General features: G+C 41.6%; 1 protein-coding gene across 1 annotated transcript in view; it reads right to left on the minus strand.

The window, feature by feature from the left end:
- Positions 1 to 1,616: 1,616 nt before the first annotated feature.
- Positions 1,617 to 16,300, minus strand: part of PJVK (pejvakin) — a 34,959-nt gene continuing 20,275 nt past the window's right edge. The window contains exons 4-6 of the mRNA XM_085887073.1: positions 14,635 to 14,865; positions 9,036 to 9,182; positions 1,617 to 1,924 (exon numbers count right to left, since the gene is read on the minus strand). Coding sequence (XP_085743199.1) covers positions 1,617 to 1,924; positions 9,036 to 9,182; positions 14,635 to 14,865 — 686 coding nt within the window. The remainder of the gene's footprint in view (positions 1,925 to 9,035; positions 9,183 to 14,634; positions 14,866 to 16,300) is intronic.

Raw genomic sequence — 16,300 nt, forward strand, 5'->3', positions numbered from 1 at the left:
TATATGCAGAGCTCGTAAGGAAAAATAAATCTGACGTGCCAACTATGGAGGTGATCTGAATATTTCAGGTGACGAAAATTGTCTCTCAAATTTCGCAAAGGGCTTACATTGTGTAGCTTTTATTGGTTGCCTTGTTCAGCTTTCTTCAGCCAGAAGAGCAGGGGGTTAATTGTACAGATACCAGCCACCTGGGGATAATTGATGAGATGAGAGCTAATTGGTTGTTCCCTCCAATTACACGTGAGGGACGTTATCACTTGACTGTAAGTTTCATATCACACCAAATCACATCATTGAAAATAAAGCATACACCAAAGGGGAATTTTTTTTTTCTTTTTTACACTTATCACCATGAAAGAAAGCATCACTGACCAGCATTGTCATCAAAACTCTTTCAGTGTTTACATTCTGGGGTCATCATTGACCAGAAGCTCAAACCTACTACCAACATCAATATCTTGGCTACAACAGGACAGAGATTAGGCATTTTGCAATACATAGACGACTTTCTAACCTCTCAAAACATCTCATCGTCTACAAAGCTTAGGTCAGCAGTGTGATGGAATCTGCACCACTAACCTGGATGGGAGCATTTTACGTCATACGTAAAAGCACTTTTCTCTGTCCTTGCACAATTAATTCACACAAGTGTTCATAATTCAGATTTGCATGAACAATGTTCAGATTCTTGGTTTGCATTCACATTTTCAAAATAGTTAATCTGTGTTGGCAAATTCACCCATCACTGTGAAATTAAATTAGTTAGTCCACCTCGTAAGGTGGATTTTAACTCTGCGTCCATCAATGAGCTGCAGTACTTGCTAAATGAGCTCACCAGTATCTCAAATAAACGTCTCCTATGTTACTGGGGCACTGCGAATCATCTGCACAATTCACTATAGTATATAGTGAAGAGTGAATTTAATTTGCTCCACACCCCAACAACTCCTTTCAGCTCCACAAGTTGCACCATCAAGCTGAAACCTCATCTCTAAGTCAAACAACATCTTCATCATTTGGACATACAGGTAGTGGACAAAAATGGAAACACCTGGGTAAATAAGGGATACTAGGCAATGGCTTCCACACAGGTGTGGCCCATGTGTTAAGCAAATAACATCCCAGCATACTTAGGGTCATGTATAAAAATGCTGCACAGGCCTGGTTGCCTCTGATTATGGCTGCAAGATGAGACCCCCCCCCCCCCAATGCTCCCATCCATGGAGCGTGTGGTCACCCATTGGTTTGATGAGCAAGACACTGGTGTTATCCATATGTCATGGCCTTCTCAGTCACCAGGTCTGAACCCAATTGAGCATTTATGGGATATTCTGGTCCGACGCCTGAGACAGCGTTTTCTACATCCATCAAACAGGTGAGTTGATTGATTTTCTCATGGAAGAATGGTGCCGTATCCCTCGGCAGAATTCCAGACGCTGGTGAACTCTAATCCTGGAGTGTTGTTGGCTACCAAGTACCCTCATGAAGTACCTCCTGTTTATAATGTGTAATGCCGTTCCATCCATATCCCATGAGCAGAATAAAAACCTCAAATATATACAGGAAATGATACAGTATAAACACATGAAATACCTTTATTCTTCTTCGACTATGCTTTAAACTTTTGGCTGGCGATGCCACAAATCAAAGCAAGGAACCACATGTAGGCGCACAAAGTTTTCACCCTGAAAGGTACATTCAGTACAGCCATACACAGTGTCCCGGCGTCGGCTGCCTAGACCACAGAGTGCACACGGGCCCTTCGGAACATCCAGTGTCAAAAGGTTGGTTCGTTGGTGGGCATTGTCCCGCAAGTCCACAGTTGAGATATCCATACCACTCTCCCCCATCTTTGACAGGCCCGGGGTCAGATGTCCCAGGTCAATACCCAAGGAGCTGGGTTCATACGTAGCCTTCGAGACTCCTTGAGACAGATTGTAAAAATATTTTTAGAATGAGCATAAACGGATGTCTGTTGGAGCTTCAACTGATCAGCTTGGAACCTCGGTGTATTATAATAAATATGCTTTTTAATTCGGAATGACTGCAATCCTTCAAAAAATTTTTATACCGACGATATGGCTCATTGACATAATGCCAGCAGTTACAGTGTATTCTAAATCCATGAACTACATTAAATTACTTTTGAAACTTTTCTTCTGCAGCAATATAAAATAAACATTTTTCAGGTTTCTGAGTGAAATTATGTAAAGTCAAAGTGTAAATCTACAGATTATGGAGATATACAATAGAAGATGCACTCCTCTTCCATTTTCCCATCAGGATCCCTCTTCCATCACAATTATGATATCATAATTGAACTTGCCATAATTTTTTTTTTAAACAAACAAAAAAACAACTTCAGAATAATATGCAATGGCCAATGGAAAACAAGGTTAATTTCTGGTTCCGTCTGTTATATTATTTGTCCGAATGGATAAAAAGATAAAAAGATTATATATATATATATATATATATATATATATATATATATATATATATATATATATATATATATATATATATATATATATATATATATATATATATATATATATATATATATACATAGCACACAAGAGGAGTTTCGAAACTACATTGGAATTTAACGGTGTATAAACATATATAAATATAAGTGGTACTGTTGGACATTAGAGTACACACACACACACACACACACACACACACACACACACACACACACACACACACACACACACACACACACACACACACACACACACACCTGACCGAGCTCTGTGGGCTGTCCAGGGTTTGTGATAAACGTGAAGGCTGGATCCAAAAAATGGCGTTTAACATTTTAGAAAGCAATAAAGGAAAACAAAGTTGATTTGTTTTTGTCTCAATCAGATAAATCTTTGACTTTGTCACAAAGATTTGAGTCCATTGTCTCGTGCTCTTCCTTCCAGTCCTTCAAGACTTCAAATTGTCATTCACTTTCTCCATGAGTTCCAAATTTTACATTTATAAGAGATTAAAAAAAAAAAAACGTTTATAAAAATGCAAAGGGATGTTGGGATGTTATGCCAAAAAGTATGTAAACAAGGTCGGGATGGTCACAAGAAATGATTGTGTGAAACCATCCTTACATCTTTCTTTGAATAATGGTCGTTCCCTGTCCATCCCTCCATCTATTAGCAATGATAGTACTGCACATGGTTGATTGTCTCCTTACATCATAAATTTCCAAAAAATGGATTATAAGTTTTGGTGCTTGCAAACACCATGGCAGTCCACTGCACTGAGAATCATAAAACTATCTTATTGGCTTGGCCGTCATTTATGACAAAATAGAAGTAGTTTTCTTCATTAATAAAGGTCAAAGCACACATGATAAGAGTCTGATTGAAAGATTCTCGTTGAATGAGATGACCTGAAACATTCATGGAGATGATCAAGATTTTATTGCTCTCAGAGCTAGTGGCACGGTCAAGTCTATTGATAACGAGTATCAGAATCTAACAGACCATGTAATGTGTTAAATAATTGTGTTCGATTGCTTTGTTTTTTAATGGGGTTTTAATCTCATCAAAATTATATCAGATTACGAATGTAATTAAACGATAATCTCTGCTTTTTGTTCTTGTAAATGAAAAAAAAGAATGACAAATCGCTGAAAGAATTGTTTCGTGATAGTGGCAACATCTGTGCAAAGTGGCATTATATTGTGTTTTTCTACATTATATTGTGGTACAAGCAGATACTTGGGTGCATCCTCCATATAGACAGGTACAAGTAGATACTTGGGGGTGCATCCTCAAAACAGATACTTGGGTGCATCATCCGACGTGCAGACAAAATAAATATATGCATTATATATTTGATGACGTGAATGTGCTTGTATTCTGCAAGCATGGAAATAATTAAAATGAATGAAGAATGAGTGAGGAGAATGAGTTGCTTATTTAACTTTTTTTATATTTAACAGCCTTCTAAGATCATCAAATTTCATCTGAAAAATCGTCAATTTTCATCCGATTGACTTGACAGTTGAACAGGATTTGCATATTGGGTCAATGAATTGGGAAACCAACTATTTTTGAGGGCAAAAGGTCAAAGGTCAACCTTCTAAAATCATCAAATTTAATCTGAAAAATCGTCAATTTTCATCTGATTAACCTGATTATTAAAGAGCAATTACATTGTGCATCAACTGAATTGGTTAAACAAGCATTTTGAGGTGAAAAGGTCAAATGTCAACTCAAGGTCAAACTTCGAAAATTATCAAATTTCATCTGAAAAATCGTCAATTTTCATTGTATTAACTTCATATTAAACTGCAATTGCATAGTACATAAGTAAATTGGTGAAACAAGTATTTAAAGGTCAAAGGTAAGTTCAAGGTCAAACTTCTAAAATTATCAAATTTCATCTGAAAAATCATCACTTTTCATCTGATAAACCTTGTTATTAAAGAGCAATTACATAGTGAATCACTAAATTGGGAAACCAACAATTTTGAGGGCCAAAGGTGAAAGGTCAACTCAAGGTCAACATTCTAAAATCATCAAATTTAATCTGAAAATTCGTCAATTTTCATCTGATTAACCTGATTATTAAAGAGCGATTACATCGTGCATCACTGAATTGGTTAAACAAACATTTTGAGGTGAAAAGGTCAAATGTCAACTCAAGGTCAAACTTCGACAATTATCAAATTTCATCTGAAAAATCGTCAATTTTCATCCTATTAATTTCATGTTAAACTGCAATCGCATAGTACATAAGTAAATTGGTGAAACAAGTATTTAAAGGTCAAAGGTAAGTTCAAGGTCAAACTTCTAAAATTATCAAATTTCATCTGAAAAATCATTACTTTTCATCTGATTAACCTTATTATTAAAGAGCAATTACATAGTGAATCACTAAATTGGGAAACCAACAATTTTTGAGGGCAAAAGGTGAAAGGTCAACTCAAGGTCAACATTCTAAAATCCTCAAATTTCATCTGAAAAACGTCAATTTTTATCCGATTAACCTGAAAATGAAAGAGCAATTGCATAATGCATCACTGAATTGGGGAAACAACTATTTTTGAGGTCAAAAGGTCAACTAAAGGTCAAACTTCTAAAATAATAATTTTTCATCTGAAAAATCATCAATTTTCATCTGATTAACTTAAACACGAAACAGCACTTGCGTAGTGCATCACTGAGTTGAGAAAATAAAAAAAACAATTGAGGTCAAAATGTCAAAGGTCACCTCAAGGACAATGCTTTAAAATCATTAATTTTCATCGGAAAAATAATCATTTTTCATCCGATTAACCTGTGCTTTGATTAAGATTGTTGAAGAATTAATCTTAATGATATGGACAATTTGATGTATCCATGGCAACTTTTTGGGGGGAGGGGGGAATTGGATGGGGGGTTGAGGGGGACGGTGGACTTTGCAAGTGTTGTGTGAAGCACGACATGTATCTTGTTTGTCGCTTTGTCTGTTTGTATGTCAATCACATACAGGTCACAAGTTTAAACCAATCTTCGCAAAACTTGATTTGAAGGTTAACAGGACAACATAGTCAAGTTTCTAAAATCATCAATTTTCATCCAATTGGCTTGAAATTTGAAGAGGATTTTCACATAATCTCATTTAATTCAATCACCAATTCTTTTTGAGGTCAACATAGGCCAAAAGGTCAACACAGGCCAAAGATCAACAACTTAGTTGCAATTTCTAAATTCCTCAATTTTCCTCTGACTGACTTGAAATTTGAAGAGGATGTGCATTTCAGTCACTGAATTCAACCACCAATTAATATTTTTGAGGTCTAAAGGTCAAAAGCTCAACTTAGGCCAAATTTATAAACTCGTTTGGTGGACAGTTTGCGTGTGTGACAAGAACTAATTGATTTGATTTTGGTGAAGATCCGAATCCAGGCGGCAGTATGTGCTCTACTGAGTACCCTTTTGGTTTATATTCTAAAGGGTTTCTTGGCAACACAAGGAGATGGAATTTTTGGTTCAAAGTTGATGACAAACGTTAATGGGTGGAACTTATCAACCAAAGTCGAAAACAAACAGTGATTGTCATATTCTTGTAGCAAGCTCCTCTCACTTTGCACGTCGTCAACAACAGAGCCAATTCACGTTATCATCATGTTGAGTTAGTATCTTTCCTTTTTGATACATTGATGGAATTTAGATTGGTAACAATTGTGTAATAGGGTGCTCGAGAGCTGGTGATTCTATGTCTGGTCTGGGATCAATTCCCAACCGGACGTTAAATGTTGTACAGTACAGTACAAGTCATTTTGAATGTATTCAATAGATGATGTAAAGATGAAGGCATGCCTGTTTATGGCTTCTTACCACTGTACACCATCCATAAAAAGAATGCTTACTTGATACAGCTGCATTGGGGTACTCACCCTTCACACATGCCCCATTTTTTGCCAGCACAGGCATCATATGCTCGGCACCAATTTTGTACATTTTTACCTTTTTCTATAATGCAGAGATGTTGGCTGATTTCCAAGGGAAAATAATAGTGTGAAAGGAGTAGAAAGAGGATCTGCAAGAGCAGCAGAACAGGATTTTAAGACACGTAAATTGATGTCGTCCTGCCCAGTTACAGAATCAGCCTTGAGTTTCTCCAGGAACGTCACCTTCTCAGGTGCAAAAGACAGAGTCCAGGAGTAGTTGGATGGAACAGGGTAGGCTGGATGCAGAGAGTGAGAGGTTGGTGACACAAGATTTGGAAGCAAACACAGATTTGAGGCATTCAGCATTCTCACGAGTGGAGTCAGCTATGGTGCTATTTGAAGAGATGGAAGGGATGGAAGCATATGGAGAGACAGACTCTCCAATCCGGAGACAGACTTCACAAGGTGCCACCAGGTTTTAAAGGAGGGAGACAGGTTTGAAAGTTCATTCTTGAGGTTAGACAGATGTTATTTTCTCGCTATCTTGAGAGTGGACACACGAAAGACAATGGGGGAATGATTAAGAATTGCGAATCACAGAGGGAAAAGAAGGTAATGAAGGGAAAGAGACAGACACAGAATGTCGGCTGGGTGGGAGTTGGGAAGGGGGAGCTAGGGTGACAAGGAGCTGTCTAGACATCCGATCCTGGTCATTGCTTATTTGGGTTAGAAAACACTTATATTCCTCGAAGATAACTAATTAATAATGATCGACCACCAAGTTATTTTGCAAGTTGAGTTAACACCAGGAGCAGTTGATACGGGAGACCAGTCCTGAAGAGAGATGGCTGCTTGCAGTCCCTGCCATTCTGCCAATCTGCTTGAGTGGAATGCCAGACTCACTCGAATTGAGGCAGCTCTCTTAGAATAGCCAGAGAGATGTTGACTTTCACAAGCATATGATCAGACGAGCCAATAGGAGTAGAGGAAGACAAGGAGACATTAACGGGAAAGTTAGTTATCACCAAGTCCAGAAGGGAGGATTTGCCAATGGAAGAAATCTGGGTTAGAAAGTTTACAAATTGAGTCAGTCCCAGAGATTCACAGAAGCCTTTTGTTGAAGTGCCGTGGCTTGTGAGGTGAGAGAAGTAACAATACCCAGCCAAGTTGCATGGTGACAATTAAAATCACCACATATGAGAAAGAGAGAGAGTTGGGATGAGTGGTTAAAGGTTTTTCCATGTTGTCTGAGGAGGATGTAGATGGAGTTGTCACTGTTAGGAGGACGATACAAAACACAAATGAACAAGTGGTGGGAGTGGAGGGAAAGTCACAGCTAGACTTACTCCTGGGGAATGGGAAGTGTAAAATCGATACATGGACAGTGAGAAATTGAGTTATTGATGCAAAGTGCAACTCTGCCGCCGGGGCGTGATTCAGGCCTATCAATTCAGAGGTGACAATAACTGGGAAGAGACACGAATAAATCAGGGACGTCTGTGGGAGGAAGGATTCTGTTAAATAGATGATGTCTGGTTTTATCGGCAGCAGCCGGGATTGAAAGATCCGCCAGGTTAGAGAGGAGACCTTAGATATTTGAGGTCCACACAGTTAGAGACAGGGGCAGGAGGCTTTGGGAGGGTGCAGGATGGGGGGAGGGGAGGCTTTGTGAGGGCAAGGTGTGACTTTGGGGAGGGTGGGGTGAGGGGGAAGGTTTGAGTGTGAGAGGTGTGGGGGAAAGGTTTGATTGTGTGGGATGTGGGTGAAGGTTTGAGCGTGTCAGGTGCAGGTGAAGGTTTGAGAGTGTGGGGTGCAGGGAAAGCTTTGTGTGTGAGGGATGTGGGGAAAGGTTTGAGAGGGTGGGGTGAATCGGAAGCATTGAGAGGGTTGGGTGAGGATAGATGCAGAAAGTGGGGACATGAAGTTTCGAGTGGGTGAGATGAGGTGGATGCTTATTCTGATTCCAGATTCCCAACTTTGGAGATAAAGATCATGGGATGGGAGACAACATTCCTTGTTGAAGTCATGGAGACTGCACTGTGCATGCGGAAAGGGGGGGGGTGTGATACCAAATGCCGAGCAGACATACACCTCCAAAATATAATCCTTGTGAAGAAGAAGCAGAAGAAGAATAAGAAGATAAAATATTGTGGTGTTCATTGTAGAAAGAAAACACAAGTAGCATTTCTGAAGGAAATCCAAGGATTGAAATGCATTTTCAAATTTTTTTTAAATGCTTTTAAAAGGAGGAGGAAGCATTTATATTAAATGTATATTCAGTTTGGAGATATGAAGAAAAGAGGAGAGGGGGGAAAATGCAGAACTAGAAGCAGAAGGAAATTCATTTAGAAATGAGAATCATTATGGAATGAAAAGTAAAGTTATTTTTGTTTGTTTGTTTTGATTTTTTGAAGCGAGGAAAGGAAATTGGATAATGTTGAGGAAGATATCAAGATATCCTTGAAGTAGAAGCAAGATATCCAGGAAGAAGGAAACAAAACAAGGAACATGGAGACATATCATTTTCACCCCCCCCCCTCTCCTTTGTAAAATGGTGGATCAAGTTAATCATTATTGATACTTTATCCCATCATTAACAACTAGTATTATATACAGTGTAGTGTTCTCTTGCAAGAGAGAAATGGCTCACCGTACGGCGAGTTGCTTCCCTCGGGTGCAGAACGCAGGGAAGGTGGGCTGCATCGCCAATGAAAAAGACGAAATAACAAACGATTCAAGCTGCTGCCCAATTCTTCACGCTCAAACCCCCCTCGCAGTTCTCTTGAAACACAAACATCTGCACGGAAAGTTTGCAACCACTTCATTTGTTGTGTTTTTTTTTTAATTTAAGTTATTTTAAGGGAACATTTTGGGGAAATTTTTCTCAAATAGTTTTCTTTCAGTGCTCCCCATTGCAAAGGTGATCATTTTAAAGATGACTCATGAATATTTGATTTGGATGCGACAATTAAAAGAGTGATAGGAGAGCAGGTGTTGTTGTGGGCCGGGGGTCGGTGGAGAGGATGACCGCGAGACGGAGCAGTAGGGCTGTCTCCCACCGAACACCGGCATTAAAAGGTCGTCACCCCGGATAACTCCAGAGTCGACGGGTCACTTAAAGGACCGTGGTTGCCAATATTTTGATGGCGTGCGGTAGGGTCCACTTGTCTATTCCAATTTACCTAAGTACCCACGCCGTCTAGCTACCGGGGAAGCCACACCCTTGGCCGACTCTGTCCGAACCGAGTCGCATGTACCGACTCAGGTCCGGCGTAACCAAGCGGGAGTTACCAGAGCCACGCCGGTCCCAATGACAACTTACGGCACAAACGGCCTGACGACTTCTCAGGCTCGCACCGTGCTGGGTCAATGAAAGAAAACAAGGACAACGAAGTGGAACATTTAACAAGGGGTTTATTTTACAGTAATCGGGAAGGGAGACACAGAGCAGACTTAATCACGAATATAATGCAATGTACAATGAGAGAAAAGCACTTAGAAATTCTACTTAACAGACTGGCGCCACACACACACACAAACACACACACACACACACACGAAATGGACCTCGTCAGGTCTTTATTGAACCCTTCAGCTCGGGAGGGAAGGCGAGCTGAGGGTAAGAGTACGGTCAGGCACCTTTCCGCCTCGTGCTGTCTGGTCGAGACCAGCTGGTTCAGGGGGGGGGACTCGAACCCACACCTTCGTTGCCGCACCAAGCACCAGGGACTGGGAATGACGCAACGGACGCCAGCCAGCACGAGAACGGACCAGACGAAACGAGCACTTGCGGGCAAGACGAGAACGCCAGCAGGCAAGATGAGAATGATCAAGGCGACGAGGCTTCTTCCTTGGCTATTGGGCACACTCCTGGACGGGTCGCCACTCCTATTATTCATTCCTCACATGAGGTGGGAGGGGTCCGTCCTGAGATAATCTTTGCCCAGATTGGACAGGGTTTCGTGGGGGATGTGCTGGCCATCCGTGATTGGACTTTGGAGAACCCCTCCTTTCCTGCAGAGTCGGAGCTCTGAGGTGAGGAAACCTCCGCTCACGTCCGTGGTCGAACGCACGTGTGCAATGCCATCGATGGTGCGAAGAAGTGAAGGGAATTGATGTATAAAACTAACTCGAAAATAACTCGCAGCGCACACATGAAATTAACCCATTAGACAGAAGGACGGGACCCTAACTATAAACACATACTTATCAAAATAACTGAACTTAGGGACCGCTGACTGTCTGTGTGCAAGAGGCTTCCAAATTCGCAACAGTATGTATTGTGTACTTGGAATTAAATTCACAAGTTCAAATGTATACAGCAGTCTACACAAAAATTATAAAAAAAAATTTTAAAATTGAGCAACAAAAGTTGTGAGGCTGTTGGTTTCACATTGGTTTCAAATCTCTCATTCAAAGGTATTCATGTTGTTGCAGGAATCTGATAGGAGTAACATAGCATTGGTATTTGGTGACATAGCAAATTTGTGACACCGTGCACGGATGTCTGTTAAAGGTCGATTGTGATTTTGCTGATTTTTTTTGTTTTTGTTCATTTATTTATTTAAAGTGAATCGAGCTCCTCCAAAAGCCTAGACTCTGTATTTAAAAAAAAAAAATAGTGAGACAAAAGGTGTCTTCCTATTTTCAGGTCATGGGAAATAGTTAAAAACAACACGTTCTAAAATTATTCAGTCTCTCTCCTATCTTCCTTGGACAGCTGCTCCGCATGAACCTCATTCCACATCCCAAGTGAAGAAATACCGGTGTAGTGCTGCAGGTAACCATGCTGAACTGTGATCATTAAATGTTCAGCATAAAGTGTACGGTGTTTGTGAACAAGGCTCCTAACGTGTTGTGGTATGTCTAGACAGGGTTAAAGGTCACCGCTCCATTCTGTAATGTGTCTAGATATCCCACCATTCTTCCCGCACTAAACCATTAACTCGTTCCCTTTGTAATCTGTCTAAATGTGCTTCAATGTTTTCCTGATCGGTGCATGAACGCTTAATCTCCCCACCGCAAAAATTCTCACCCGCAGGAAACCAGAAGCTGTGAGAAGCAGCCGGCAACAGCTGGACGTGACGAGAAGCATTGAGAAGGCCGCGCGAAGCCAATGAGTGCACAGGGGTGAGGTGGGAGGAGGGCAAGCAGAGACCAATAAAAAGTGCAAACACATCCCAATACGAGGGTCTTCTTCTTGGACGGTTCTTCTTCTTGGTCGCTCACTGGACGGTTTATCTGCACGTCCTCTCGTGGAGATGGCCCTAGGTCCCGGTTTCTCCTCGACAATCATATATCAACCGACCCCTGCTTCGAGGCCAGTGCTCTGGACAGGGGTGGGAGACAAGACCAGGCAGATGGAGTGACTGCCAAGACCCGAGGTACCGTTTTTCCACAAGCATCATGTGGAAGGAGGTTCCACCTTTCCGCCTTGTCTCCCATCTCTGTATTAATACCTGTGGTATGAGTGGTTAAATGTCATGGGTTAAGCCGATGTGGTTCCGTGGGAATGGGGGGAATTATTGTTATATCTGATTGTGAATATTGCCTGTAAATATGTGCTCTACCTCGACCCATCTTCCCTCCCAATGCCATTTACAATACAAATGTAAACCTGACTTGGTCTCTAGGTGAATTCTGTTTGTCATGCTCGCTTCATCCGGTGCCTTTATAAACCCCATTAAGGTTGATTGGTTGTGGTTGGATCTGCTAGATACAATTGTATCATGTGACCATAAGATTTGCTCAGCCTAATTAGATCAGTAGCGTGGTCGCCTATCGGCGTGGCCCTCTCCCGCTTTGGGGACTCCAATTTGTACAGTAACGTGGTCGCCATGCGCAGATCCGACAGGGAGTCTTTGAGACGGGCGACTGTCGCAGTCGTTTTGACAAGATTCACCACAACAAATCGGGCAACCAGTATGGACCGGCTGACTGTAACAATATTCTGGATGAAATGTCCAAACCATTGATTATGTATACAGTACTTGCAAATACAAACATGTTGTCAATGGAAGCCAAAATGAAGTAGTTATGCAAAAACAATATGGCTGCCAGAAATGAATGTACAAATTGGCAATGATGCAGTCTTTGCAGGCAAGTGTATATTGGCAAAATAAATTTTAATAACGTATCTGACCACAACTGACTCCCATATCAGCTTATACAATGTTGTCATTGGACAAATCAGATGGTCCAGCTCTCATCATGGGATGTTAGCCATTCTTTGACTTTGGCCACTTCCAGTTGATGAAGAGACTATGGGCAGAATTGGCAACCACAAACATACTTCTATAGAATGTCCCAAGTATGTTCTATGGTCAATCAGACTTAAGTGTATAGATCTTGCAGTGCTGTCTGTGCAAGCAATGTTGTGATCCTGAAGTGCAGTATTGACAATGTGTACATCGTTTGGATGAGCGTAGTTGGAGATTGGAGCATATCGCTCGTTAGGTATTCTGTAGACTGGTGTATGGTAATCACGCCTTTCAAGGACAAACCTGGATTCGTCACTGAACATAACACTTGCCCATTGCTCTGTGTCCATCGGATGTGCGGATTTGATCACGGTAAGCGTGTTCTGATGTGTCTGGATGCAGGTTCTTGGTTGCTGAATAGGACGATGAGCACGGATCCCTGCATCACGGAGATGCCTCAAGACGGTGTTGACACTTATCCTGCGAGGTCTAGGCAGTGTGTCTGCAGTACTCTCGGAGGTTCGAAACAACTTGGGTAGATGGGGTGTGCCGATGTATCGGTCCTGATTGGGAGCCGCCATCCTGGGATGTCCACTTCTTGGTATGTCCGTTGGTGATCAAGTGGCCTGATAATGTCTTGTGAGGTCATAAACAGTTCCTTTCTTCGTGTTAAAGGAGCCATTCAAAAATCATGTAACACTATGAGGGGTGCAGTGAGGAGAGGGGTGGGGGGAGGAAGGGGATTCTGGTGATGTCACATCATGCTATCAACCAATGATTACATTCTTTCATACATCCTTTAATGATACAAGTATTTAACAATACAACAGCAGGGAAAAGAGGTTGTATATAAAGGCTAATACCTGGCAGGAGGACTACTTAATTGTTGTCAACCCACCACTCCTGGGGTGGAGGTAGAGGTGCTTCAAGCAGTATGTAACATCGTCTGATGTGTCTGTTGTAGTGTCATGGAGTGTTACAGATTTTAGCAAAAATAGCATTACGTAATTTTATGAACAGCCCAGACGAGCCTTGCAACATGGCTAATGGAAGACCCTGATTGTGTCCAATGATGTGATTCCCCTCATTTTCTGACAGAAATGCCATTGTATTAAATTGATTGTTAAAGAATGTAATAAGTGTGACAATCAGATTGTTGAACCTTTTTTGGTTTTTCCACACACAGGTGTCTGTTTCTAATTCGCTCAGAAGGCCTTGTGTCACTTCTTCAAACCTAAGGGTGCATGAGTTGCATGTCCTGAACAATTATTGCATGAGGCAACTAGAACGGCACTCGGTAAAGCTCATACCTTCACCAGGCTGAATAGTTTACATTCTGCATCCCATTGATAGGCCAGATCTGCATCCGGACCTTAACCAAAATCTAATCGGTTTGTTCTCATTTGTTCTCGTCATAACGTTTTGAGATATCTTGTTCACAGACAAATAAACAAATAAACAGATCAACAAGGGTGAAAACAGAACCCCCGTCCACCTGAGGTTGCGGAGGTAATTACGTTACGAGGAAACTTGCAATCAGGTGTTCTGCACATCCCTCGTGCCAAAAAAGGCACTTGGAATGAACACTAGACAGTCCTTCAACAATTACATTGTCACTTCTCTATGTCTATGTTCGGTTTTTATGGCAGACAGTACTTGTCCACAAAGTTTCTCCATCATGATTTCCTGTACTCAGTACCTGGCTACTAGTTTGCGCCACTTACAAATACAGAGCTCTGCTTCAAATACGATGAACATGCCCCTCATAATTCAAGGCAGTAATTTCTATTTTGGCGAACGTAACAACAAACAATGGTTTGCTCTTTTTGAACATGCATTAGTAAATATCAGTCAGACGGAATGGATGGTTTAATGTCCCATCTGAAAGAGGGATAACTCGTGTACGCAATGCCACCTCTACGGAGAAACAGGGTGATAACTTATAGGAAGATTGGAAATTTGATTGCGGACCGCTGTTCTCTGATATGACATTTATAGTGAACATAAGTAGTGACAAAATACTCTGTTACAATTGAAGTAAAGACTAACCAAATGTTCCATCAAGACTGATGTACAACTCAAAAGCACTGAAGGCAACGGGGGTACGAGCTGGAATGATGATGGTTTTATCACGACCCTTCATGCGCGTCCCGTTCTCTTCATCTTGGCGCTGTAAAAGAGAAGAAGTAGATCCTGAAATGGCACCACTAGTCCTGACCCATAAGCGTGCAATCATTGTACCCAATAACAAAAGAACAATTGATTCCTTTGCTTCCCATGCTATATCGGGATAGCATCACACTGCTCCAGAATGGAGAATGTATGTCACAAGTGCTTACAGACACCAAGAAGTCTCGAACCAAGAAAGACAGCAAAAATTGGTGACACCGTGCACGGATGTCTGTTCAAGGTCGAGAGTGATTTTGCAGATTTTTCTGTTTTTGTTCATTTATTTATTTAAAGTGAATCGAGCTCCTCCAAAAGCCTCGACTCTGTATTTAAAAAAAAAAATAGTTGAGACGAAAGGTGTCTTCCTATTTTCAGGTCATGGGAAATAGTTAAAAACAACACGTTCTAACATTATTAAGTCTCTCTCCTATCTTCCTTGGACAGCTGCTCTGCATGAACCTCATTCCACATCCCAAGTGAACAAATACTGGTGTAGTGCTGCAGCTAACCATGCTGAACTGGCCTGGCAACCATAAGTGAAAGTGTAAAACATGTGCCATCCCAGTGGTGGATTAAAATCAAGACTAAAAGCGGCAACAGAAAAAGGTTTTGGATTCGAAGCTTCTGGAAACCGAGCTGGTTTTAATGCTGCAATTGTGGTGTCTTCAGCACAATCATGAGGACAGACGGAGCGAATCAAGCGCCATTTATTGCATCAAAGCGAGCCTCACTCGGCTGAGCCAACAGCGGCCTCTCAGTCGTTCATGATGCGACAGTCCACCTCCCTTAAGTCACAGTCACCGAAATATGTGGGTCGTACAACACGTCTGAAAGAAACATGTGGACATTTAGCCGCAGACACGGCCGGCCTACGACTGGCCCCGCAAAATCCGCATGGACCCGCTGCCACATTCTATCGATGGGTGGCCACAACGAGACATGTGAGGGATTATCAGCATCGGTTCGGCATGTGGCACATACTTTTACCGCCTGCTCGACGCTAGCATCAAACCCAGGACACCACAACAAACTCTGGGCCAAACTCTTCATTTTGACATCATCTAAATGACCTCAGTGCAACTCATTGAGACAGCGATGAAGTAATGAAAGAGGAATCACCACCGTCATGCCCCACATATAACACAACTTTGAGCTAAAGACAGCTTGAACGCAAGCAACACATGTGGAGCATATTCTGATGTTGAGAGCAACTCGCACCAACATGAGATAATATCGCGTGCGCATCACATGGCGAAATGGGATGGCGACAAATGGCAACGTCCACGTCAGTAATGATTACCGGACCAGACTCAATGTGTTTGAACGTGTCTGTGGGTTTGGCAACGACCTTTTGAGACGACAGTCAAGACAGGCCATCACAGTTAGCGTGTCATTTGGAAGCAGAAAATTTAATATCGTAGTCACACGCATTGAGGAAGAGATACCATCTCTGTCGCTGAATGGCGGAAGTGACTGGAATGACTTTCCGAGGATTGAACAAGAACTGAAAGCGGCTGATGATCAGTTTATAGGAGGAAATGTCGAC

This window comes from Eptatretus burgeri, chromosome 6, assembly GCF_056783735.1.
Source record: "Eptatretus burgeri isolate ZD-2024b chromosome 6, Ebu_testis_v1, whole genome shotgun sequence".
Classification (NCBI taxonomy): Eukaryota; Metazoa; Chordata; class Myxini; order Myxiniformes; family Myxinidae; genus Eptatretus; species Eptatretus burgeri.